Source organism: Centrocercus urophasianus, unplaced genomic scaffold (assembly GCF_019232065.1).
Source record: "Centrocercus urophasianus isolate 14NV4802_14NV808 unplaced genomic scaffold, USGS_Curo_1.0 seq_35, whole genome shotgun sequence".
NCBI classification, from domain to species: domain Eukaryota; kingdom Metazoa; phylum Chordata; class Aves; order Galliformes; family Phasianidae; genus Centrocercus; species Centrocercus urophasianus.
Genome location: NW_024884922.1, coordinates 7,932,675 through 7,952,395, shown reverse-complemented (window position 1 = coordinate 7,952,395; position 19,721 = coordinate 7,932,675). Strand labels below are relative to the sequence as shown.

The 19,721-nt window shown below is 43.1% G+C and overlaps 1 protein-coding gene across 4 annotated transcripts in view; it reads left to right on the top strand.

The window, feature by feature from the left end:
* NEDD4L (NEDD4 like E3 ubiquitin protein ligase) overlaps nt 1-19,721 on the top strand; it is a 134,127-nt gene that overhangs the window by 47,355 nt on the left and 67,051 nt on the right. For all 4 annotated transcript variants that reach the window (XM_042831108.1, XM_042831107.1, XM_042831105.1 and 1 more), the window contains exons 3-4: nt 13,927-14,008; nt 19,124-19,162. In XM_042831108.1, the coding sequence (XP_042687042.1) occupies nt 13,927-14,008; nt 19,124-19,162 (121 nt within the window). The remainder of the gene's footprint in view (nt 1-13,926; nt 14,009-19,123; nt 19,163-19,721) is intronic.

The window sequence follows — 19,721 nt, the reverse complement described above, 5'->3', positions numbered from 1 at the left end:
GAGAAACACACAGCGTTCTGTGACCATGTATGCTTTTCTGAAATAGCTGAAGGCTGGATCTGCAGCTATGGGATCTCTGGTGTCATCGCTTCACAGGTGTTGTGTTTCATCTGCTGTCTTCTCTGTGGTTTGTTTTGTTTGCATGGAGCATAACAAAGTGCAGTCGTTGCCTCTCTTGCTGTGTTCCCTGTTGTGTGATGTTCGCGGTTTCAGGGACACATTTTAAGACCTCAGTGTTGGAAGGTGTCCCAGTAGACTTAAGTATCGTTTGGAATCCTCATTTAAATTTCTAATGATCAGTTATACTAGGTGGGAGAATAAGCTGGTCCTTTATTTAGCTGCTTCATGTGACACTGTAATCTATAAGAACTACAGATTTGTGAATGTGTGTGTTAATAAAAGAGAGCAGCAGGCCTCTTTTTGAAATTCAGTGGAACTCACCAGCTTCTGTCACCTCAGAGGTCAGTGCTTCACTGTTTCCAACTGCAGGAAATAAGCCATGTTCCATCTGCAGGAAATAAACTCAGCAAGGCCCACCAGGCAGCAGCTGTGTGCTGCAGCGGTTCAGGCTGTGCTATGGCAACTGCACAACTGCTTTCCAGCAGTGTGTTCTTCTCTCCTGTTTCTTAGTGCTCTTCAACCTACGTGGTGGATTTGAATGGATCTGAAAAAAAAAAAGCATTAGATGAGACCTGTTTGTTCAGGTGAAGACTTCTTTTGGGAAAGGAATGGGATTGCTGAAAAGAGCCCATCCTGAGCACCTGCCTTCCTCTGCTGTGAGGCTATTATTTACTTTCCAAGTGACTTCTTGCAGAAGGCTTACTGAATATTTATAGATAAATGACAACCAGCTCCCAGTTTCTCAGTGGAAAGCCCATACTAACAGACTATCCTGAGTTTCCTTTTGTTATTTAAAACCTGTGAGTTTTGGATTTTTCATCTGAGGCTGTTGATGGATTGGTCTTCACAGTGATCTCCACCAGTGAATTCAAGCGAGAAAATGATGTGTTTCTCAGGTCAGCAGCCTTGCTGCAGGGCCAGGCTTTCCCTTCTGAGATGACAGTTTGCATTTGGGTTTACGTGGGATGACAGTTCACACCTGCAGTTCCTTCTCTGGCTGAGCATCACTGTCACATGTGGCATGATGTTTACGGTTTCAGGGACATTTTAAGGCTTTCATTGTTCTAAGAGGTCCCAGTCATGCTAACACCAATCTTTGCTCTTCTCAGCAGAAGATTTGACCAAAACAGCAATCTTCTGCAGCCTGGTCCGCTTGTGCAAAGCTGGTTAAGCCTGTTCCACAGCACAGACAGCATGCAGCATCCATTGCTTTAGATGCTGCCTGGAATTCTTGGGAACTCCTTCTTCCAAAAGTCAGGTGCCACTCAGAGGGGTCTCTTGTGGTTTTGTCTCTTTTCTAATGGTTTTTTAAACTTAGTGAGTTGTTTTCGTATGTAACAATACAGGAGGAATCCAGATTGAGACTGATGTATGCAGGTTCTCGTTAGAGAATTTGTTTACCTTTGGCTTATGGTCTCAAAAAATGGACTCAAGGAAAATGGGGTAAAAACTGTATGTTTGCACTTCCATCTTTGATATAACATCAAAAAGTGTGTATATATATATAATATATATTTCTTATGACATTTACAAAGCTGAACTTACATGCTCTGGCAAAAAAAAGAAAAATCTTGTTACTCATTACTAGAACACTGCATTTTAAAGTAAGATCCAAGGAAGGTGGAGGCACTGTATGTGGAGGTGGAGTTTGCTATATGATTTTTAACTCCCTTTTTCACCCACGGGCACTTCTTTGCAGCTGTCTATGATGTGAGTCACCATTATCTCTGGCAGCTCTTTGAGTGCAGCCCTGCTAAACGGCTTGTGGTGCCAGCTGAGGTGTGAGCCTTCCTTTGGAAAAGAAAATAAATTATAAAAAAATGGGAGGAGAATGGGAGGCCCGTAAAATGGGTCTCAGTACAGAGAGGTGAAATTTTTACTTACGTGCAGAGGATTGCAAGTTTTGCGTTTTGGTGAAGTGTAAGGTAAGGATTTCTCTTCCTCCCGAAAACAGAACTATCTTTAATGTAGCACGGGTATCAGTTCTGGCTTTGCTTTAGTCACAGTACAAGAGCCTTCTGCATGACTGAGAGAACAAAATCTGCCTTATTTCTCTTTTAGAAAACCTCCTGAAACATTTTAGTTGTATTTAGAAAGTATGTGCAGAAAGATGAACCCCCCCCCCCCGAAAGCTCATCAAAAAAAGAACAGCTAATATGTGTGGAAGCATCTCTGTAGTTATTTTCTATATGTCCTTGTTGTACTTCTCTCTACTTAGAGTGGCAGGAATAGAAAAATTCATCGGGGAAAATGGTTACTGGGATGAAAGTGATAGAAACTCTTAAAGATACTATTTTCTACAAGATTCAGTTTTCACTACTCTTCACATAACTTTGCTAAAAGTATTTAATTCCTCTCCTAACCTTGTTTAATAGTGTGGATTTTGAACTTTGTTCTATCATCTGTCTAAATCTCAAAATCACCATGCAAAAGGTAGAGATCTTTTAAGATTGTTTCTTGCTGTCCTACTTGTGTGCACAGTGTTGTCTCTAAGTGTTTTTACATGTTCCTGCAAAGCATTTTTCCAGGAACTTCCTTCCTCTTGCCAGATGCAATCAGCAGTTGGTGTTGGGGATGAAGGCTGCTCACCTGGCTTCTGGATTTCTGTGAGGAGAATAGCTTTGAAGACTGCATTTTACTGATCTAAATTTGTAAATTATTTTTGAAGGTTTATTGCCTATGAAGGTGTATTTGTAATAGAATGTGGGGACTGCAGCCTACAAAAAGTTGATCTGGGTGTCCTCTTGGAGTCAGTGGCTTCGTGCAGAATGCCGAGCTGCTGTGGGTTGGGATTATCCTGGTAGCTTTGTGGATCCAGTTCTGCACCTGTAGCATGTGTATCTTGAGGTGTTTGTAGCAGATGATGTTCATGGTTGTTAGCACTAAAGTTTTGTATGGCACAGCTTTTGAAATATTGAGCCTGTCCCCAAGGAAGCTCTCTCAAGTAATACCCTTCAGTCCTACCAGGTTAAAAGAGCAGTTCTGGAGAAACACATGGCAGCCTTCAGCCACATCCCAAGCTGGTGCTGTCTGCCCAGCAAGCACATCTTATGGCTTTTCATGTGCTGCTTTCAAGGCACAAATCTCAGTATAACATGGAGTCCTAAGTTTGCTTTCTCTTGAGTAATTGGAATGATGTTTTTGTGCCAGTGCTTGTGTTTTCTAATGTTCACAAAGTCCTGGTGAGAATAAATACCAACCACTTTTGGGACTGGGGAAACAGATGTGCATGCAAAAAGAAAAACAACAACAGAACCTGACAGGTGAGTTCTTGCAAGTCTAATTGTGCTGGTGTCCCTCCCATCATACCTGTGTGTTTTGTTTGCCCTGTCTTCTATCCCTCGTGCATGGAAGGTGGCAGACTGGTTTGGTCCCCTTGTCCCCTGTAGGGAGGGGATGAGTACAGTGAATACTGTGCAGTGCTCTCCAGTGGTGCTGCAACTGCCTAGGACATCAACTGCTCCAAATGCATTCTGCTTATGCTCCTCTCTTCAGATGTGGCCGAGGTTTAGTTCAGTTGTGGGCCTTCTGTCCTGCATTATTGTATGGCCAAGTGTAACTCGTGGGAGCCAGCTGTGGCAGTGGCTGCCCTGCCAACGGCAGAGGTGCTTTAGAGCTTCAGCCTGCTGCAGGAGGGTGGGTGGTGTGTGCTTCATTCTTCCTGCAAAGGGATGTGAAGGATTCTGCTGGCAAGTCCCAAAGTGTCTCAGGAAGATTTTATGTCTTCCTATCACTGGGCACTGAAGGAGAGAAAGTAGGTTTGGTGGGGCTCAGCGACTGGGAGAAGAAATGGGGTGATTTCTGACTAACAGCCAGATAGATGGCCTTATTATGACCTTAGAAAGGTTGGAATTTGGACCTGCTTCCAACCTTTTCTGCTTTTAAGCTTGAAGATGTTAGTATTTTTCTATACATGATTACATGGGATGATAATTAGTAAGATAGATAGATGGCCCATTATGACCTGAGAAAAGTTGGAATTTGGACCTGCTTCCAAGAAAAAAAGCCTTTTCAGCTTTTAAGCTTGAAGATGTTAGTAATTTTCTATACATGATTACATGGGATGATAATTAGTTCCTTACAAGTATGTGCAACAGAGCTGGGAAAAGGGTAGCACAAGTGGAAGGTTTACAGAAGCTAAATCATCAGCTTGTTCAGGACCTGATTCCTTTGGAAGAAGGCAGCTGTTTTGGAGGGTGGAGTTTGCCTCCATGTGAGAAGCTTGGCATGCACTTGCATAACAAGTGAAACTAAATGTTATACTTGGGGAGGCGTTTTCATGTTTTTCAGCAAAAATAGAGCAGTGCAGGGCTCTGTAGTTGCATTGTTCTTTCATGTATGCCTGTGCTCTCCACCCCCTTCTGGGCCTTAAAATGAAGAAATAATTGGATCGCTGGCAAAGGATTCTTTGAGACCTGCTTTCAAAGCTGTTTCAAAGACAAATAGTAGATGTGATTGCAGACTAGGTAAAGGAATAACAAACTGGTCATAGGCACCAGTATTACATACTCTGAAATAATGCCATTTCTAGGGGGTGTTGGTCAGTGCTTTCAGGTGTCCTCTTTTTGGTTGTGCCTTTTCAAGCTGAAATTGTAATGAGAAATGATAATTATAAATCTACACTTGTCTGAGATTTAAGAGAATGCCAGACAATGGGAGCTGGTGAAAAGATGACAAACGGGTAATTCCAAATGTGTGTGCGACTTTGGAAGGCCAGGAAAAAAGCATTTAAGATGTTTCAGATATCTCCTGCCAAACCCACTTTGCTCTGCCTTGTGATTGTGATTAACATAACATTGTGTACACAACTAATTATCTTAGGATTCCGGTTTATTCTCTAAGAATTGTGACCAGCTGCAAAACGCTGCTGATCTGGGCAGGTATTGACATTTTCCTTAGGTTTAGGCAAATCACATTAAGATAGATTGTTTTTAACCATTTTGGGACTTGTGTTAAAGGGAATATTTATAGATGAGTGACTAAGGAATCAACTCCCGTTCATCTCTGGTCACTATTAACATTGTGACTGGGCTCATTTCTTTTTTTTTGTACAAAATCTATCTTGGATCCTTGAATGCCTGGTAGCACACACTGAGTATACCCACTGGTATTGGTGGTATTAGTGGGTGATGGCATTGTAGAAGAAATTCAGAGCATTGATACTGCCTGCAAGGATATCTGTGCCAGTCACCTTCCCTGCTGCTGATGGTTCCTCTGCCTTTTGCTGCTGTTGTATTTTATGACAAATGAATCTGATGTTGGCACTTGACATAATTTCTTTAGCACCATCTCGGAAGGAGTCCTATAGCAGGTAAAATAAACTTGCATGTACTTCCTCCCCTCCCCCTTTATCTCCTTTATAAAAATGGCTTCTCTTTTGTTAAGACGCATCATTTATGAACGGTGTATTGCAGCATCACTCTTTGTTACACTAAATGCAGGTTCATTATGCCCAACGGTTATAATGGGCTGTCTCATTAATGGGGAGCCTCCTGGTTGTGGTGACCTTGCTTGCATTCTGTGGCTTTCAGTGTTGATTCGTCATCTTTCTTTGTTGTTGTTCCTGGTGCTGTAACCCTTCCATTTGAAAGCTGGCCGTGTCAAGTCAGGAGAGGCTGTCTATAGGAGCTGCCATCTGCATTGTCCCCAGGCTTCTGTTCCATTTCCTGAATCCACTTCCAGTCTTTACAGTAATGCTACCGGAGCACCATTGTGCATTTTCATTTAGATGCTAACTACGTTAATAGCTTTCAACAGCTTTCCCAAAGTCTGTGATTTTGTTCAATTTATCATGTAGCTGACTTCATTAAGATTGCCTTTTAGCACTGATACTGCTTTAAATAAAAATCCACGCAGACTAATTTTTATGCTATTACATTGCTGCATTTATTCATTGGGCCTCCTACCTTCTCTCAGCACAAACTCTGTACTTTGTCTGAAAACGACTTCCACAGGAATTTTCTGAAGCAAATTATGGAACTGTTATTAACTCAAACATACCTGCCAGATGTGTGATGTCATCGGCACAACCTGGAGGGCTTATTTCTACTCATCTAGTGTCATGCTCTTAAATTTATGTAGAATTCAGTTTTAAAACCTGATGCAAAACAGTAGTGATTCAAGCCAGAGACTGATGCTTACACCGGACTGTGGAATGACATACTTTATTAGCAACTTATTTTTAGAGCACAATGGAAACTCTCATACATCACTTTTTTATAATTGTGGTTACCAGGAGTGCCATACAGGGTGTTTTGTAGTGCTATCTTAAGAATTAACTTTCTCCCATATGAAAATCAAGGAAATACTTCTTTTTTTTTTTTTAAATCCCCTGCTTCCCCTGCTTCCCTTTTCAGGAGAGATTCTTCCTTAGAGTTGGAAGGGACCTTTGAAGGTCCCTTTGTATCCATCCATTTCAGGGTGACAGTAGCTGGTCCATACAACTTTGCACAGCTTTTAGTATGCTTGCTGTGCACAGAGGTTCCCTGTACCCCACATGGTTGTTTTTTGTCAGCAGTCTCTGCAGGTCTCTCATTTTTGTATCTTCTGTGATCCACGTAACCAGGACTGTGTCTCCTTAGTGCCTCTACAAATACTGCTGTTACACAGAAGTCTGCTATTTCCTCATCTCCACGTATATTTCATTCCAATTTGCTTGTCACAGTACCTGTGAACAGATCAGGTGCTATATTTGTCCTCGTGCAGATTTTCCTTGAACAGTTTTGCAGATCTTCATGTTGTTGTCTAATGAATCTTGTCTGTCAGTAGCAGTTGTGCTTTGCCAAGGTGACACTCACCTAGAAAATCACATACAATATTTGCTTTTAGGTCGGACTGTACGCAGTGCATTTTGCTAATGTAAAGTTCCTTCAGTTTTTGCTTCTGTAGCAACTTTGACATTTTGTCTGTTCTCAGGGATTCTATTTATATTTTGTTTCATTACTGCAGTTATATAAGTGACTGTGGATCTACTTCTTTCCTTGCTTTCCCATTCTTTGATTTCTTCACCTCTTTGCTTGGTGTTACTACATCAGCTCTCCAACAAGAGAGAGGAACACATTGAGGTGGTAGAACGGTTTCCTTCTTTCCCATTTTGACTGAATAGAGTGCATGCTTGCTAGTAATGACTTAGTTTCGTAACAGATGCAGACTTATCAGAAACAAAATTTGACAAAACAAATTGTTGTGAAGTACTTTTCTTGGATACGAGGATGCAAAAGCAGTTTGTTGGCCAAATGTTTAAAAGATTGTTCATTTTCCAGTGGAATTTAATTTCAAGAAGTAGAATTCAGATGAAAAGGCACATTAGAATATAAATCACTTTTGGTGGATTTTACTTGGATGTTACCCAGACACAGGTTTCTGGTGGTTCTTCTTTAGTTTTCTGTAACCTACAGAATCACAGAATGGCCAGGGTTGGAAGGGACCTCAAGGATCACGAAGCTCCAACCCCCTGCCACACGCAGGGCCACCAACCTCCACATTTCACGGCAGCCCAGGCTGCCCAGGGCCCCATCCAACCTGGCCTTGAACACCTCCAGGGATGGACGGGGCATCACAGCCTCTCTGGGCAGCTGTTCCAGCACCTCACCACTCTCATAGCAAAGAACTTTGGCTGACACACCTGAAGGCTGTGCTGCCATTCAGCGAGACCTAGACAGGCTGGAGAGCTTAGCAGAAAAAAAACAGATGAGGTTTAACAAAAGCAAATGTAGAGTTTTGCATCTGGGAAGGAAGAATTGCATGCACCAGTACAGGTTGGGGGATGAGCTGCTGGAGAGGAGTCCTGCGGAGAGGGACCTGGGTGTCCTGGTGGACGACAGGTCGGCCATGAGCCAGCAGTGTGCCCTCATGGCCAAAAAGGCCAATGGCATCCTGGGGTGCATTAAAAAGAGCGTGGCCAGCAGGTGGAGGGAGGTGATCCTCCCGCTCTGCTCTGCCCTGGTGAGGCCTCATCTGGAGCACTGCGTCCAGTTCTGGGCTCCCCAGTACAAAACAGACAGGGATCTCTTGGAAAGAGTCCAGCGGAGGGCCACGAAGATGGTGAAGGGCCTGGAGCATCTCTGCTATGAGGAAAGGCTGAGTGAGCTGGGTCTGTTCAGCCTTGAGAAAAGAAGACTGAGAGGGGACCTGATCCAGGTCTATAAATATCTGGGGTGTGGGGGGCAGAATGGCGAGGACGGACTCTTTTCAGTGGTGAGTGGAGACAGGACAAGGGGAAACGGCTGGAAACTGCAGCATAGGAAGTTCTGCACCAATGTGCGCAAGAACTTCTTTACAGTGAGGCGACGGAGCACTGGAACAGGCTGCCCAGGGAGGTGGTGGAGTCTCCTTCTCTGGAGATGTTCAAGACCTGCCTGGATGCCTACCTGTGCGACCTGCTGTAGGGAACCTGCTTTGGCAGGGTGTTGGACTCGATGATCTCTGGAGGTCCCTTCCAACCCCTACAATTCTGTGATTCTGTGAACTTCCCCCTGGCATCCAACCTCAATCTTCCCTCCCTCAACTTCAAACCATTTCCCCTTGTCCTGCTGTTATCTCCCCTTTCCAAGAGTTGACTCCCCTCCTGTTTGTAGGCTCCCTTTAGGTACTGAAAGCTGCCATGAGGTCACCCGACAGCCTTCTTTTCTCCATGCTGAACAAGCCCAGCTCCCTCAGCCTGTCCTCGTAGGGGAGGTGCTCCAGTGCCCTGATCATCTCTGTGGCTCCTCTGCACCCTCTCCATCAGCTCCCTGTCTTTCTTGTACTGGGGGCTCCAGACCTGGACACAGCGCTGCAGATGGGGCCTCACAGGAGCAGAGCAGAGGGGGACAATCACCTCCCTGTCCCTGCTGGCCACCCCTCTGCTGATGGAGCCCAGGATGCCATTTGCTTTCTGAGCTGCAATGCACACTGCTGGCTCATGTTCAGCTTTTCATCTATCAGGACCCCCAGGTCCTTCTCTGCAGGGCTGCTCTCAAGGACCGCTCCTTCCAGTCAGTATGGATTCCTGGGATTCCTCCGGCCCAAGTGCAAAACCTTGCACTGTGCTGTGTTGAACCTCATCAGGTTCACGTGGGCCCACCTTTCCAGCCTGTTGAGGTCCCTTGAATGGCATCCCTTCCTTCCACTGTGTCAACCGCACCACTCAGCTTGGTGTCATCATCAAACTTGCTGAGGGTGCACTTGATTCCGTCTTCGCTGTCACTAATAAAGATGTCAAAGAGCACCAGTCCCAAGACAGAGCCCTCAGGGACACTGCTCGTTACCGGCCTCCACCTGGACACAGAGCCATTGATGACCACCGTCTGTCTGCGGCCTTTCAACCAATTTCTTATCCATCAAATTCACACCCCTCCAATTTGGAGATAAAGATGTGGTGTGGGACCATGTCCGAGGCCTTGCTCAATCCAGGTAAATGACATCAGTCACCTTTCCCTTGTCCACCGATGCCGTCCCTCCATCATAGAAGGCCACCAGATTGGTCAAGCATGACCTTCCCCTGGTGAAGCCATTCTGGCTGTCTTGGATCACACACCCATTCCTCGTGTGATCAAGCATGTCATCCAGGAGGATCTGTTCCATGATCTTCCCAGGTACAGAGGTGAGACTCACTGGCCTGTGGTTCCCTGGTTCCTCCTTGCTCTCTTTCTTGTAAATGACAGTGATGTGATTCTTCCTCCAGTCATCTGGGACTGGATCTGGGACTTACCCTTTTGGTAAGATTAATGTTGAGTTGGACAGGGCTTCGTTCATGTCCTTGCTCTGTTAACAGAGCTCTGCTTCTGCCGTCTTTTCAGAGAAATGAGGCCAAACTGCAATCTGAGCCAGATATGAGTAACAAGTTTTAACTGTTTGATTTATTTATTTATAGGCTTCCAAATGCAAGAAGTTAGATATTAGATATATTCGAGTCAACAAGAGATGATGTAACTGCAGCAAATTGCCTAACTGTATTTATGACTGTTGCAAACTCTCTTGCATTCCCTGAGAAGTTTGCAGAAGAATGTTCACAATGCTGTGGGGTTGGCTTGCTGAAGCATGCAGTGCAGAGGAGCTAAATGTAATTACCAGTGTTTGGGAGCCAGGGAGTGGCCCCCAAACTGGAAGAAGAAGGGAAAAAAAGGGCTGTATCTACTGGATTAAGGGACGATGATGCAGACTACTCCGATATTTTTTGTCCGATGTATTAATTAAAAGAAAATTTAGCCGGTTCATTGAGCACCCATATGCTTTTAAATATCCAGTTTTCACATTTTAGCGTTTTTTGCATGGAAGACCATCTAAGCTAATGAGTCGTGTATGTGGTGTGATGTGCAAGCTTACAACTGGGGCAAGAACTTGTTAATTTCAGCTTCTGCTTCAATACACCAAGTGCAGAGATCTTCAGATGTTGGTTGAGGGGAACAGGAACAGCCCACTTGTCTGTTTTTTTTTTAATAACGGACTCTGGGATCAGCAAGTGGTAACACATGTGCTTGGCTATTACCATAGGACCATAACGTACACAGGTGTATCTCAGTGTTTTGTTGAGAGTTCTTTTGCCAAAAAGCATTACAAGGCCACTGTGGCCAAGTATGGATGTTTGGGAAATAACTGCTGTGTTTTGGTTGTGCATTCAGCTGCTTGAGCTGGCTTAATTCAGGTCATGGGAGCTACCTGACAACACTGTGAGTTTCTTTCTGTCCATGCTGCCCACTGGTGCATAAAATGCACCTGGTAGAACGTCACAGGGAAAACCGCTCAGCTCAAAGTGAGAGACCAGATAGTGCACTGCTTTGTGCAGTGGGGTGTAACTGACACACATTGTCTTCAGCCATGACTCGTACATGTTCTTGTCTTCTGAAAGTGCACTGTTCAGCACATCTGCCATCCAGACCTGATGGATAATCTCAAATTGTAAAGCAAAGTGAGTTTAGTTGGGAAAAAGCTGGGTACACCATGTTAGGTTTGGGGTTGATTCTGTTTTGGTTGAATCTGTTTGATCTATGTCTTGTTTTTCAGTTTATGGTAAACAAGGTCTCAATTGTAAGCGTATTCTTTTACAGTGCTCTGGTGTATCTACAATACTACCCCTCCCACCTCCCCAGCATTACCAGCAATATTTTCCAAACACCAGAACTCATCTGACAAATGCCATGCAACACAAGGAGCAAGGCAGAGGGGACTAGAGCTGCCCAGCCATAATGGTGCTCGCAGCTCTATCTCCTGAAATGCACATTGTCCCATCAGTCTGCTGCCAGCCTCATTCAGCACGTCCTCCATTGCAGAAATGGTTTTACAGATCCGCCTGGGAGCCACGCAGCATTCTGCTGTCAGGTCTATGTATCAGTGGTGATCAGTGGACTGTGGTTTTAAACAATCACCAAAAATACCGCTGGTCTACTTAGATAAATAATTTAACAGTATGAATTTAGATAAAACTATGCCTCTTCTTGCTTTAGGTACTGCACACTGACAGCCACTAATCTGTAGGGTCAAATGTTTCCATAGAGCCTGAAACAGTTTCTAGTAGTCGTTCAAATGATATAATAATAAACCATACTGAGAACATGAGGTCTATTGGTGTGTGTGCCACAGTGGCTTACTGTCAAGTGCTCTGCTTCATCTTCAGTGCTGTCCCACTGCAAAATGAAATTCCTGGTCAGAGAGCAGATTGGCGATGGATGTATGTGGAACTGTCCTCAGCCTTATTTTGAAATTGCTGTGTGAACAGCCTAGATACCCTTCCTTAGGGGTCCATGCACCTGAGACTCGTCCCGTGACAAAGGCACTTAGAGTTTTACATAGTTGGCTGTTCTCCTTTTGGGCAGATAAAGTCACTTTAGAGATATGCCTGGGCTCCTCAGCCTGATTCCATTCCTGTGGGCAGCTGTTCTGTGCTGGGAAGGGTCTGCAGGTGGGAGAGGGGTTGGCTGCAGCTGCCATGAATTTGGGAAATGGGAAATGTATCTTCCTGAAGACCAGTTTCAGCGTGTTACTTTCTGCACTGGTTCTTTTTTTTTCCTGCTCAGTGAATATGTTTCAATTTAATGGCAGTCATTTCACAGTAGTGAGAAAATGTGCATCTGCGTGTGGAAGCAGTAGTTGCACTGAAGGTTTTATACAGTCTGCATTAAAACACATAATTGGGAAACCTTAGGGTTGGACAAGTTGCTACTGACTGTGTTTTTTACATAGTAATTTTAGGTATAATTCCAGTGACTTCACCACAGCAAAAATGTGTATTTTTTCTCAGAAGTGGGGAAATGGATTTGTTTGTGCAGAGGCACCCAGACCTCTGCCTATACACAATACAGTACAATATATATGCAGTGCCTATGTGACATTGACTGATGACTTCTACAGGATACTCTGTGTGTCATCAGAAAAACAGCTTTCTCTCTCCAGAAGGACATTTGCACTTTAATCACTGAAAAATCTTTCACAGAAGGTGAAGTTTTCCACTTACAGTACTGAAATTCCCGTGGCTATGACTGCATAGAGTGCTGGCTCTTTGTTCCACTAGAGCTGCATTCCTTATGAGCATTGCCTCTCCAATCCATCCAGTACTCTTCTGAAGTCCTCTTTTGTTCCTAGGAGCAGTAATGAAGAATTTCATCATTAAAGATGGTTTTGTTTTGAGCTTTATGATAATAATGAAGATAACATAGGAAGAAAAGTTCTGTTCTTTTTCCCACACACAGTCCATGCCTCGTTTTTATTTTGGTAGACCTTTCTTTTATTCACAATCTGTAGGTGACTTTTTCCCAAAGAAAAGATGTCATGGTTTTCACCAGATGTTCCTCCAGAGGATGTTCACAGTGCTCTTCTGATGATTTTCTTACTCTTCAGCACTGAAGGACGAGAGTAACCTGGAGCTTATGGGGTGAATATGTTTACTTCTCCAGTTTTGTTACTGGAGATCAAGATGAGAATGCGTTTATGAGCTGTTAATGGCCATGATGCTTTTCTTGCATCACTCCCCATCTACAGTTCAGTGACAGCACAGTCTGGAACATACAAACCCAATAGTTGCTGCTGGGTTTCCAGCAGTAGGAGTTGGGTGTTTGGCTGGATGCTGTTAGCCCTGATCTCTAAAAGCTGGAAAGCACATGATTTGCTATGATGAATGCCTGCTTCGTATTGCTCTGTGCAGTATGCAATTTTGCCAGTAAATATAGGCAGCACAGTAGGTTAAGAATTCAGAGTAGCATTAGCATTTCTTGGTAATCACTGTGATGCTTTGTTTTCTCTCAGACCTTGGTGCTTGATGATTAATTTAATTGCAGGGTAAGTAGATGCACTTATGTGCATAAACAGACACGATAATCAATCCATCGTGACACCTCGTCTATTGCTTGCATTGTTTTTGTACCATATAATTTTATTTTGCAAGTAAGTTAAGCAGCCAGTATAATGAACACTCAGTTGCTGATTATTTTTTATTAATACTGTCCCAAAATTAATGTTACAAACTCTCAGAACTGTAGGCAGAGAGCTCCCAATGTCTGTACCAGCAGAAGGGGTTCCTGTTCACATCACTCCTTACTGGTGGCTGCTGTCTCCCTGCTGATTATGGAGCATGGGCTGGAGGGGCAGTGATGCAGTGCAGTGATGGTGATAGGCCATGGAGGGTGGTTGATGGCAAGCTCCTTCCGTGGCACAGCTGTGAAAGGTGTCTGCAGAGTGTGTGGAAACACTTCCTAGAGACGTTTCAGTAAAAAACACTTCCACTAAAGATGCTCAGTTATTCAGTTAAGGGACAAATTTGTATTGAGATGTTCAGACTGCAAGTATATTTGGCTGTAAAAGTACTTTCCCACTGAATGCTATCTTCTTTTGCAGTGACCCCTACGTGAAACTTTCCTTGTATGTAGCAGATGAGAACAGAGAACTTGCCCTGGTGCAGACAAAAACTATTAAAAAGGTATGTGTATACTTTATTTCTTTGCTTTGGAAACGTTAAGAATATCAGAACAATCTTCTATAATATAGTACAACTCTTACTTAAGTTGTTATGTACATGTATCTAAACTTAATGCACTTTTCCTTCACACCAAAATGGGAAAATAAGTGCAAGCATATGTTCAGTATGTGTAATGTGTCTGTTTGAAAAACAAACAAAAACCAACACCAAATATGTTGCATATTCTCCAAAGCTTGGCTTACCGACTCTCATGTACATCATTCCCATTTCTTTTATCGAAGTTCTGTTTTCATGAAAAGCATTTGAAATAAAAAACCAAGATGCTCTGGTCATCATTTATTTGACTTCTGGCAAAAAGACCATTCTTTAAATGTCCTCTTCCAAAATTTCAGTCTTCCAAATATTTGCACGGGGGTTTAAAATAACCAAATGAGAGGTGATGGTCAGAAAAGTGTGGAAATGTACTGAAAATGCATTTTTTTCTTCATTTCCTTTGAAATGAAGCAGAGACAGAAATGCCCTAAAACTTTAAAAAGTGTTTTTTGTAAATAAAGTTTATTGGTAATAATAGCAGAGAGGAATGAAGTCAGAACCTTTATGAAAAGTAAGAGGAAAACAGTGACTTGCATTTTTATGAAGATGCTTGGGATGGGCAGTGATTCAATTTAAGTTATTACTGCAAAGCAGAATAGAGAGGAAGATTTTGTCACCCAAATAGCAAAATGTCTGGATTTTACACCTCCATCAAGGAAGTGCCATTTACAGTCGCTGCTGAGACACCCTGCATCCCACAAAGGGCTCAGCTGGAGCTTTTCACAGAGCTCAGGACCTGCATCGTGTCAGAAGGTGAAAGTTTTCAGGCTTCCAGTTTAAGATTGTTTCATAATAACTTTTAAGCATGCTCCTTTTAAAGACTTCCTTATAATGCTTTACTCACTACTCATAGCCTATCTAGCTTTGTTTTGTTTAAAGTTTAAACATACAGAATTGTGAGAACATAATTTTTTTCTGAAAAGCAGCTGTACCTATTTACTTAATACAGCAACAATGTGGACTGTGCTTTTTTTTTCCTCATTAGGGTGAAAGATTTATTGCCACTTCTGTATACAAATGTGGGAAGTTTTCTTGCGATATTCTTATCTCATTTTGGTAGCTTGTGCCTGTTGTTGTGCCATTTCCAGGAGCGTGTTTGCACAGAATTGATTCTGTTTGTGGAGTCATATTGATGGAAAATACTTAGGTCACTTTCAGGCTATATAATACCTGACTGTTTTACCTGTGATATAATAATAATCATCATGTTCTTGCTGGAATGCAAGATTGACTGTTTACTACAAAACAACTGTGTTCACCAGAAACTCTGACATCAGTACACCTGTATCTGTGTACCGCAAAGGTTAGATGAAAAGAATAAATAGGTGCAGGTGAAGGTTTCTTCTCGTCTTCAGACTTTGCTCTCAGCAGAGATTTTGGAGCAGTAGTGATACGGACGCAGACCTGACCGGCTGCCACTGAACCACCCGTCTGCACTGCAGAGAACTGGGTGGAAGTCAGAAGTACTGGAGCAGCTTTGCCCTGCAGACAACTCATTAGGCAAGTCCGGTCCTTGCTGCATGTTTTTGTTCTCTTAAAATAGTATGGTAGCTATTGGTAACAGGCAGATGCCTGTAGATGGGAGGGAGATTCTCTTCTTTCATCTTTCCCTTCAATGAAATGAATTTCAGTGTGAGGATGGTGGTCTGGGTGACCTCCAGAGGTCCTTTCCAACCTCAACTATTGCGTGACTCAGAAGCATAGGACCGTTAGAGTGGCAGTGGAGATGCAGGATGGTCAGAAAGGTGCAGGGATCATTTGGCTTTGGAGAGAGAGCCTTTGTAGCTAGGCTGTGAAGGGACGTGCTGGAGTGGGAGCTGTGGCAGGGATGATACTTAATTTTTTCTTCCTTCTTCTTAGGAAAACATGGAGATCCCATCCAGGGTTTTAATAAATTCCTGATTCCTTCCAGTAGCAATGTGCTTATTCTCTGGGTGTTATAGCCAAAGCAGATTGCCTTATATCTATTTTTATATCTTTTTTTTTCTTACTAGAATAACGCTGCCTTTATTTGGATGGGTGTTTGGATGGGTTGCTGGTGTAAAAGCATGAGTCCTGAAGAGATGGTGTATTTGGCTCCCACGTGTCTGAAAAGTGATGGCTGCAAAGCCTTAGTGCAGAGAGTTATGAGTGATTGGAATGAGAGATTGGAAATAAGATTGTAACCTCATTGCTGAGGTGATAACTACCAGCTTTGGGGATGTGTGATAGGCAGGAGAATAGGAAAGCAGCTGAGAAGACCACCATTAGCACAAGACGTGGTGAGGATGTGAGAGCACTGCGCTGCTTGTGCCGAGGGCAGTGGTGAGCTCATGTGTGTCAGTGCTGCCCTGGGCAGGAGAGAAGGGCACTTGCTCAGCTGCTGCAGAGGTGGGGGTGAGCTGAGGGTGCTCCTGGGATTGCATCTGCCTTTGTTCACCGTTCTTTGTAACCATCACTTACAGCCTGCACTTTCTCAGTCATTTCCCTAATAGAAACGTGAACTCATCTTGCGGAAACTTCTCGTCAGTTGTTTGTTTTGAGCTGCTGAATTTCACCTCGAGTTGTCTGCTCTGTGAGCAGTTCTCTTCCTTTGCAGCTCAGAGCTTCTGTTGTTTATTTCATCAACAGCAAACATTGTGACATGCCTTCATTTTGAGTTAAAACATTGAGCAAAATCATTCCCAGGAGTGATTCTGAAGGATGCTGCCAGTGACCTCCGAGTCCATAACTGGTCTGTTATCATGGTAGTATCTCGCTCTTCATCTCATCCTTAATTTTCTACTCATTTTTGCCTCCCTTGGTGTAGGGACTGAGTTCTGTGGCACTGTCCAGCCCTGCAGGAGGGCTGGCAGGAAGGCAGAAGGGTGCACTTTCATCCTCCACCTGTGTGATGCTGGACCTGCTCTTGTGCCATGCAGGATTCAACTTACACTGCTTCCTCACTCTGCTAAAGTTATCAGAGAAAAGGTTCAGATTCATGTGGCACGACGTGGCTGTGTTGCATTTCTGGGGTGTTTTGTTTACTTTTAACCTCCCTCCACACGGTCAGTTCCTCCAACTGCAACACCTGAGCAAAGCCTTGCTTCTTTTGGAGCTTTGCTCGGATTGAAAGCTGGAAAGGCTCTTTGCCTGTTGTTGTAGCAGGACATCTGTTTGCCGTTTGTGGCCTCACAGTCCTGTAAGGTATGGCTTAACATTTTTGTCCCTGGTGCTGTGACTTCACACGTCACTTCTGAAGGTGACCATGTGGTCTCCTCAATTTGATTGCATTGAGCTTTGAAGGCTTCGTATCAGCTTCGTCTCACCAGATACTTTCGAGCAGATCCCTGTTAGCTCTTCTGCCCTTACCATAAAGTGAAGCTTAATTTCCTCCATCTCCTCTTAAAACATTGCTTTGTAGCATCTCTTTGCTGTATATTTATATGGTTGAAAAACCCTCCTGGTGTTTGTTCTAATATCCCGTGGAAGATCTAACTCAGCTTGACTCCTGGCAGTTCTTTATCTCTGCAATACTTGCCCTTTTTAGGACGTAGCTCTTTGCTGGTGAGTCTTTTTGTTGTTGTTTCCCTGCTAATATCCTTTATGAAGCAGTTATTCACCCATTTATTTCTGGAGGCTTTCTGTACAAATGTTTTTCTCCTCGGCTGTGATTCCAGCTCTTGTATTTTCTGGCTCAACCTATCAATTGTTGGATTAGTGAAGGTGAAAGCAATTTCTAATAGTCACCTGCTTGTTTACTAAAAATTGTGATGCCTAATACATCATTATTTCCTGAAATTGGTAATTGTGGCTAAGCAGTACTCAGAATTAATGCGTTATTGATTAGCAGTAATGCTCTTAATTCTACTTGCCAGATTAGATAAGAAGTTTCCCTTGCCAAGAACAACTGCAGTGAACGAATGCAAATTTAAAACATTGTATTTGTTTTATTTATTGCTTCATTGCTTTAGTGAATGCATTTTTGCTCTTTATGGCAAAAAAGCAGGAAACTTCTCTCTCTCCCTTACCCCGTCCTCTAATAGCTGGACTTTTTTTCATTAAATGATTTCTTTATTTCTGTAGATTTTCTAGGAGGCAGTTTTCAAATCTCAGTATTTGAACTCACAGATTCTTAATTGTGTATCTGCTGGGTTGAGATTCAGCCCAAACTCAAGGGGAAAGGCAGGTTGTGGGCTGTCAGCACTGCAACCATGGGTGCGTGTGGGACACGCGGCAGGGCAGTGGTGCACATTGAGCCCCTGTGTGCTGGGTAATTGCATTGCATCCGTGCTAAGGAGTTCTGGATGAACGGCCCGATGGCCTTCTCTGCTCCAACAAACCTCTGGTGGGTAGAGCCAGGTACACCCCAGCAGCTCTTCTGCTTAAGCTCTGCTGTGGGAGGGACCAAGGGAACATTTCAGCAGGGAAACAAAACCTGGGGACAGACCGTGCTTGATTTCCAACTTAGCCAGATTTGAAGTATGGCAGTTATCAGTGTTCCTACTTTGAATTTTTTATCAGCTTATGGTTTTATGCTGGAGCTCCCTTCAGGTTGCAGATGGAACACCGTTTATTCTGTGGGTTTTATTTGGATCATTAGAGCAAAATTATAACCCTCTTCAAGCCTGGGGGCAATTAGGAAGAGTATGGTGTCTGTTTGGAAGCCTTTTGTTCATTCTCCTTTTTAAGAGACCCCAACACTGCCCAGAGCTGTGGGTGCCCCATCCCTGGAGGTGCCCAAGGTCGTGGATAGGCCCTGGGCAGCCCTGAGCTGAGGAGCAGCCAGCCCACGGCAGGGGGGTCCCATTCTGTGAATATGATTCATTTATACTTACCATCTATTTTCAGTTCTTCTGACTCAAATCCCTTCCCACATTTGGTTTATTTAGTAGAGCGGTTCTAAGTCATTTGACAGCAGTGTTGGAGCTATTTTGTTAGGAAACACTTTTTTTTCCCCTGGTGTTTTCTAAAAAAACTGTCACTTGCATGCATGTTGTGATGGCTGCGAAATTGCAAACCTGCAGATACTGTAGCATCCTAATGTGTTATTTTCTTTTATAGACACTAAATCCGAAATGGAATGAAGAATTTTATTTTAGAGTAAGTATCACTTTTAATTGCAATCATTGTAACGTACCATTAATCACGTGGTATTTTGTATGGTTTTTTAATTCATTGTTTATATGTTTTTGTGAAAAATAATGTTCATCCTGATGCTTCCTGTGGTCTTAAAATGTTAATGTAGTAGCAGATAATCAGAACCATTTCCAAGACCCGTATGAAATTTAAGCTATTATGGTAAATAAGTAAATAAAATCACAATGACACACCTTTTTTTTTTTTTCTTTTATTTAACTTCTGTCTTTTTCAAATGATTCCTAAAATGAAGGTAACCTTCACTTAAAACTGAGTGATACCATTTCAGTTTGTAGGTGACTTTTCATAAGAAGTGATCACTTCTAATATTTGACAGTGCTAAAAGAGGATTTGAAATGGTGATCCTCAAAACCAACATAACAGAAATGAGAACAGTGATAACTTAGTTGCTGAAAATATTTTCTGAGGAAGAATGGATTTATTTTACTGCAGCTGCAGCTTTCACAGAAGTAGGTTAGGTAAAGTTTCACTGGTTTTAAAATTTAATCTTAAACAGCTGCTT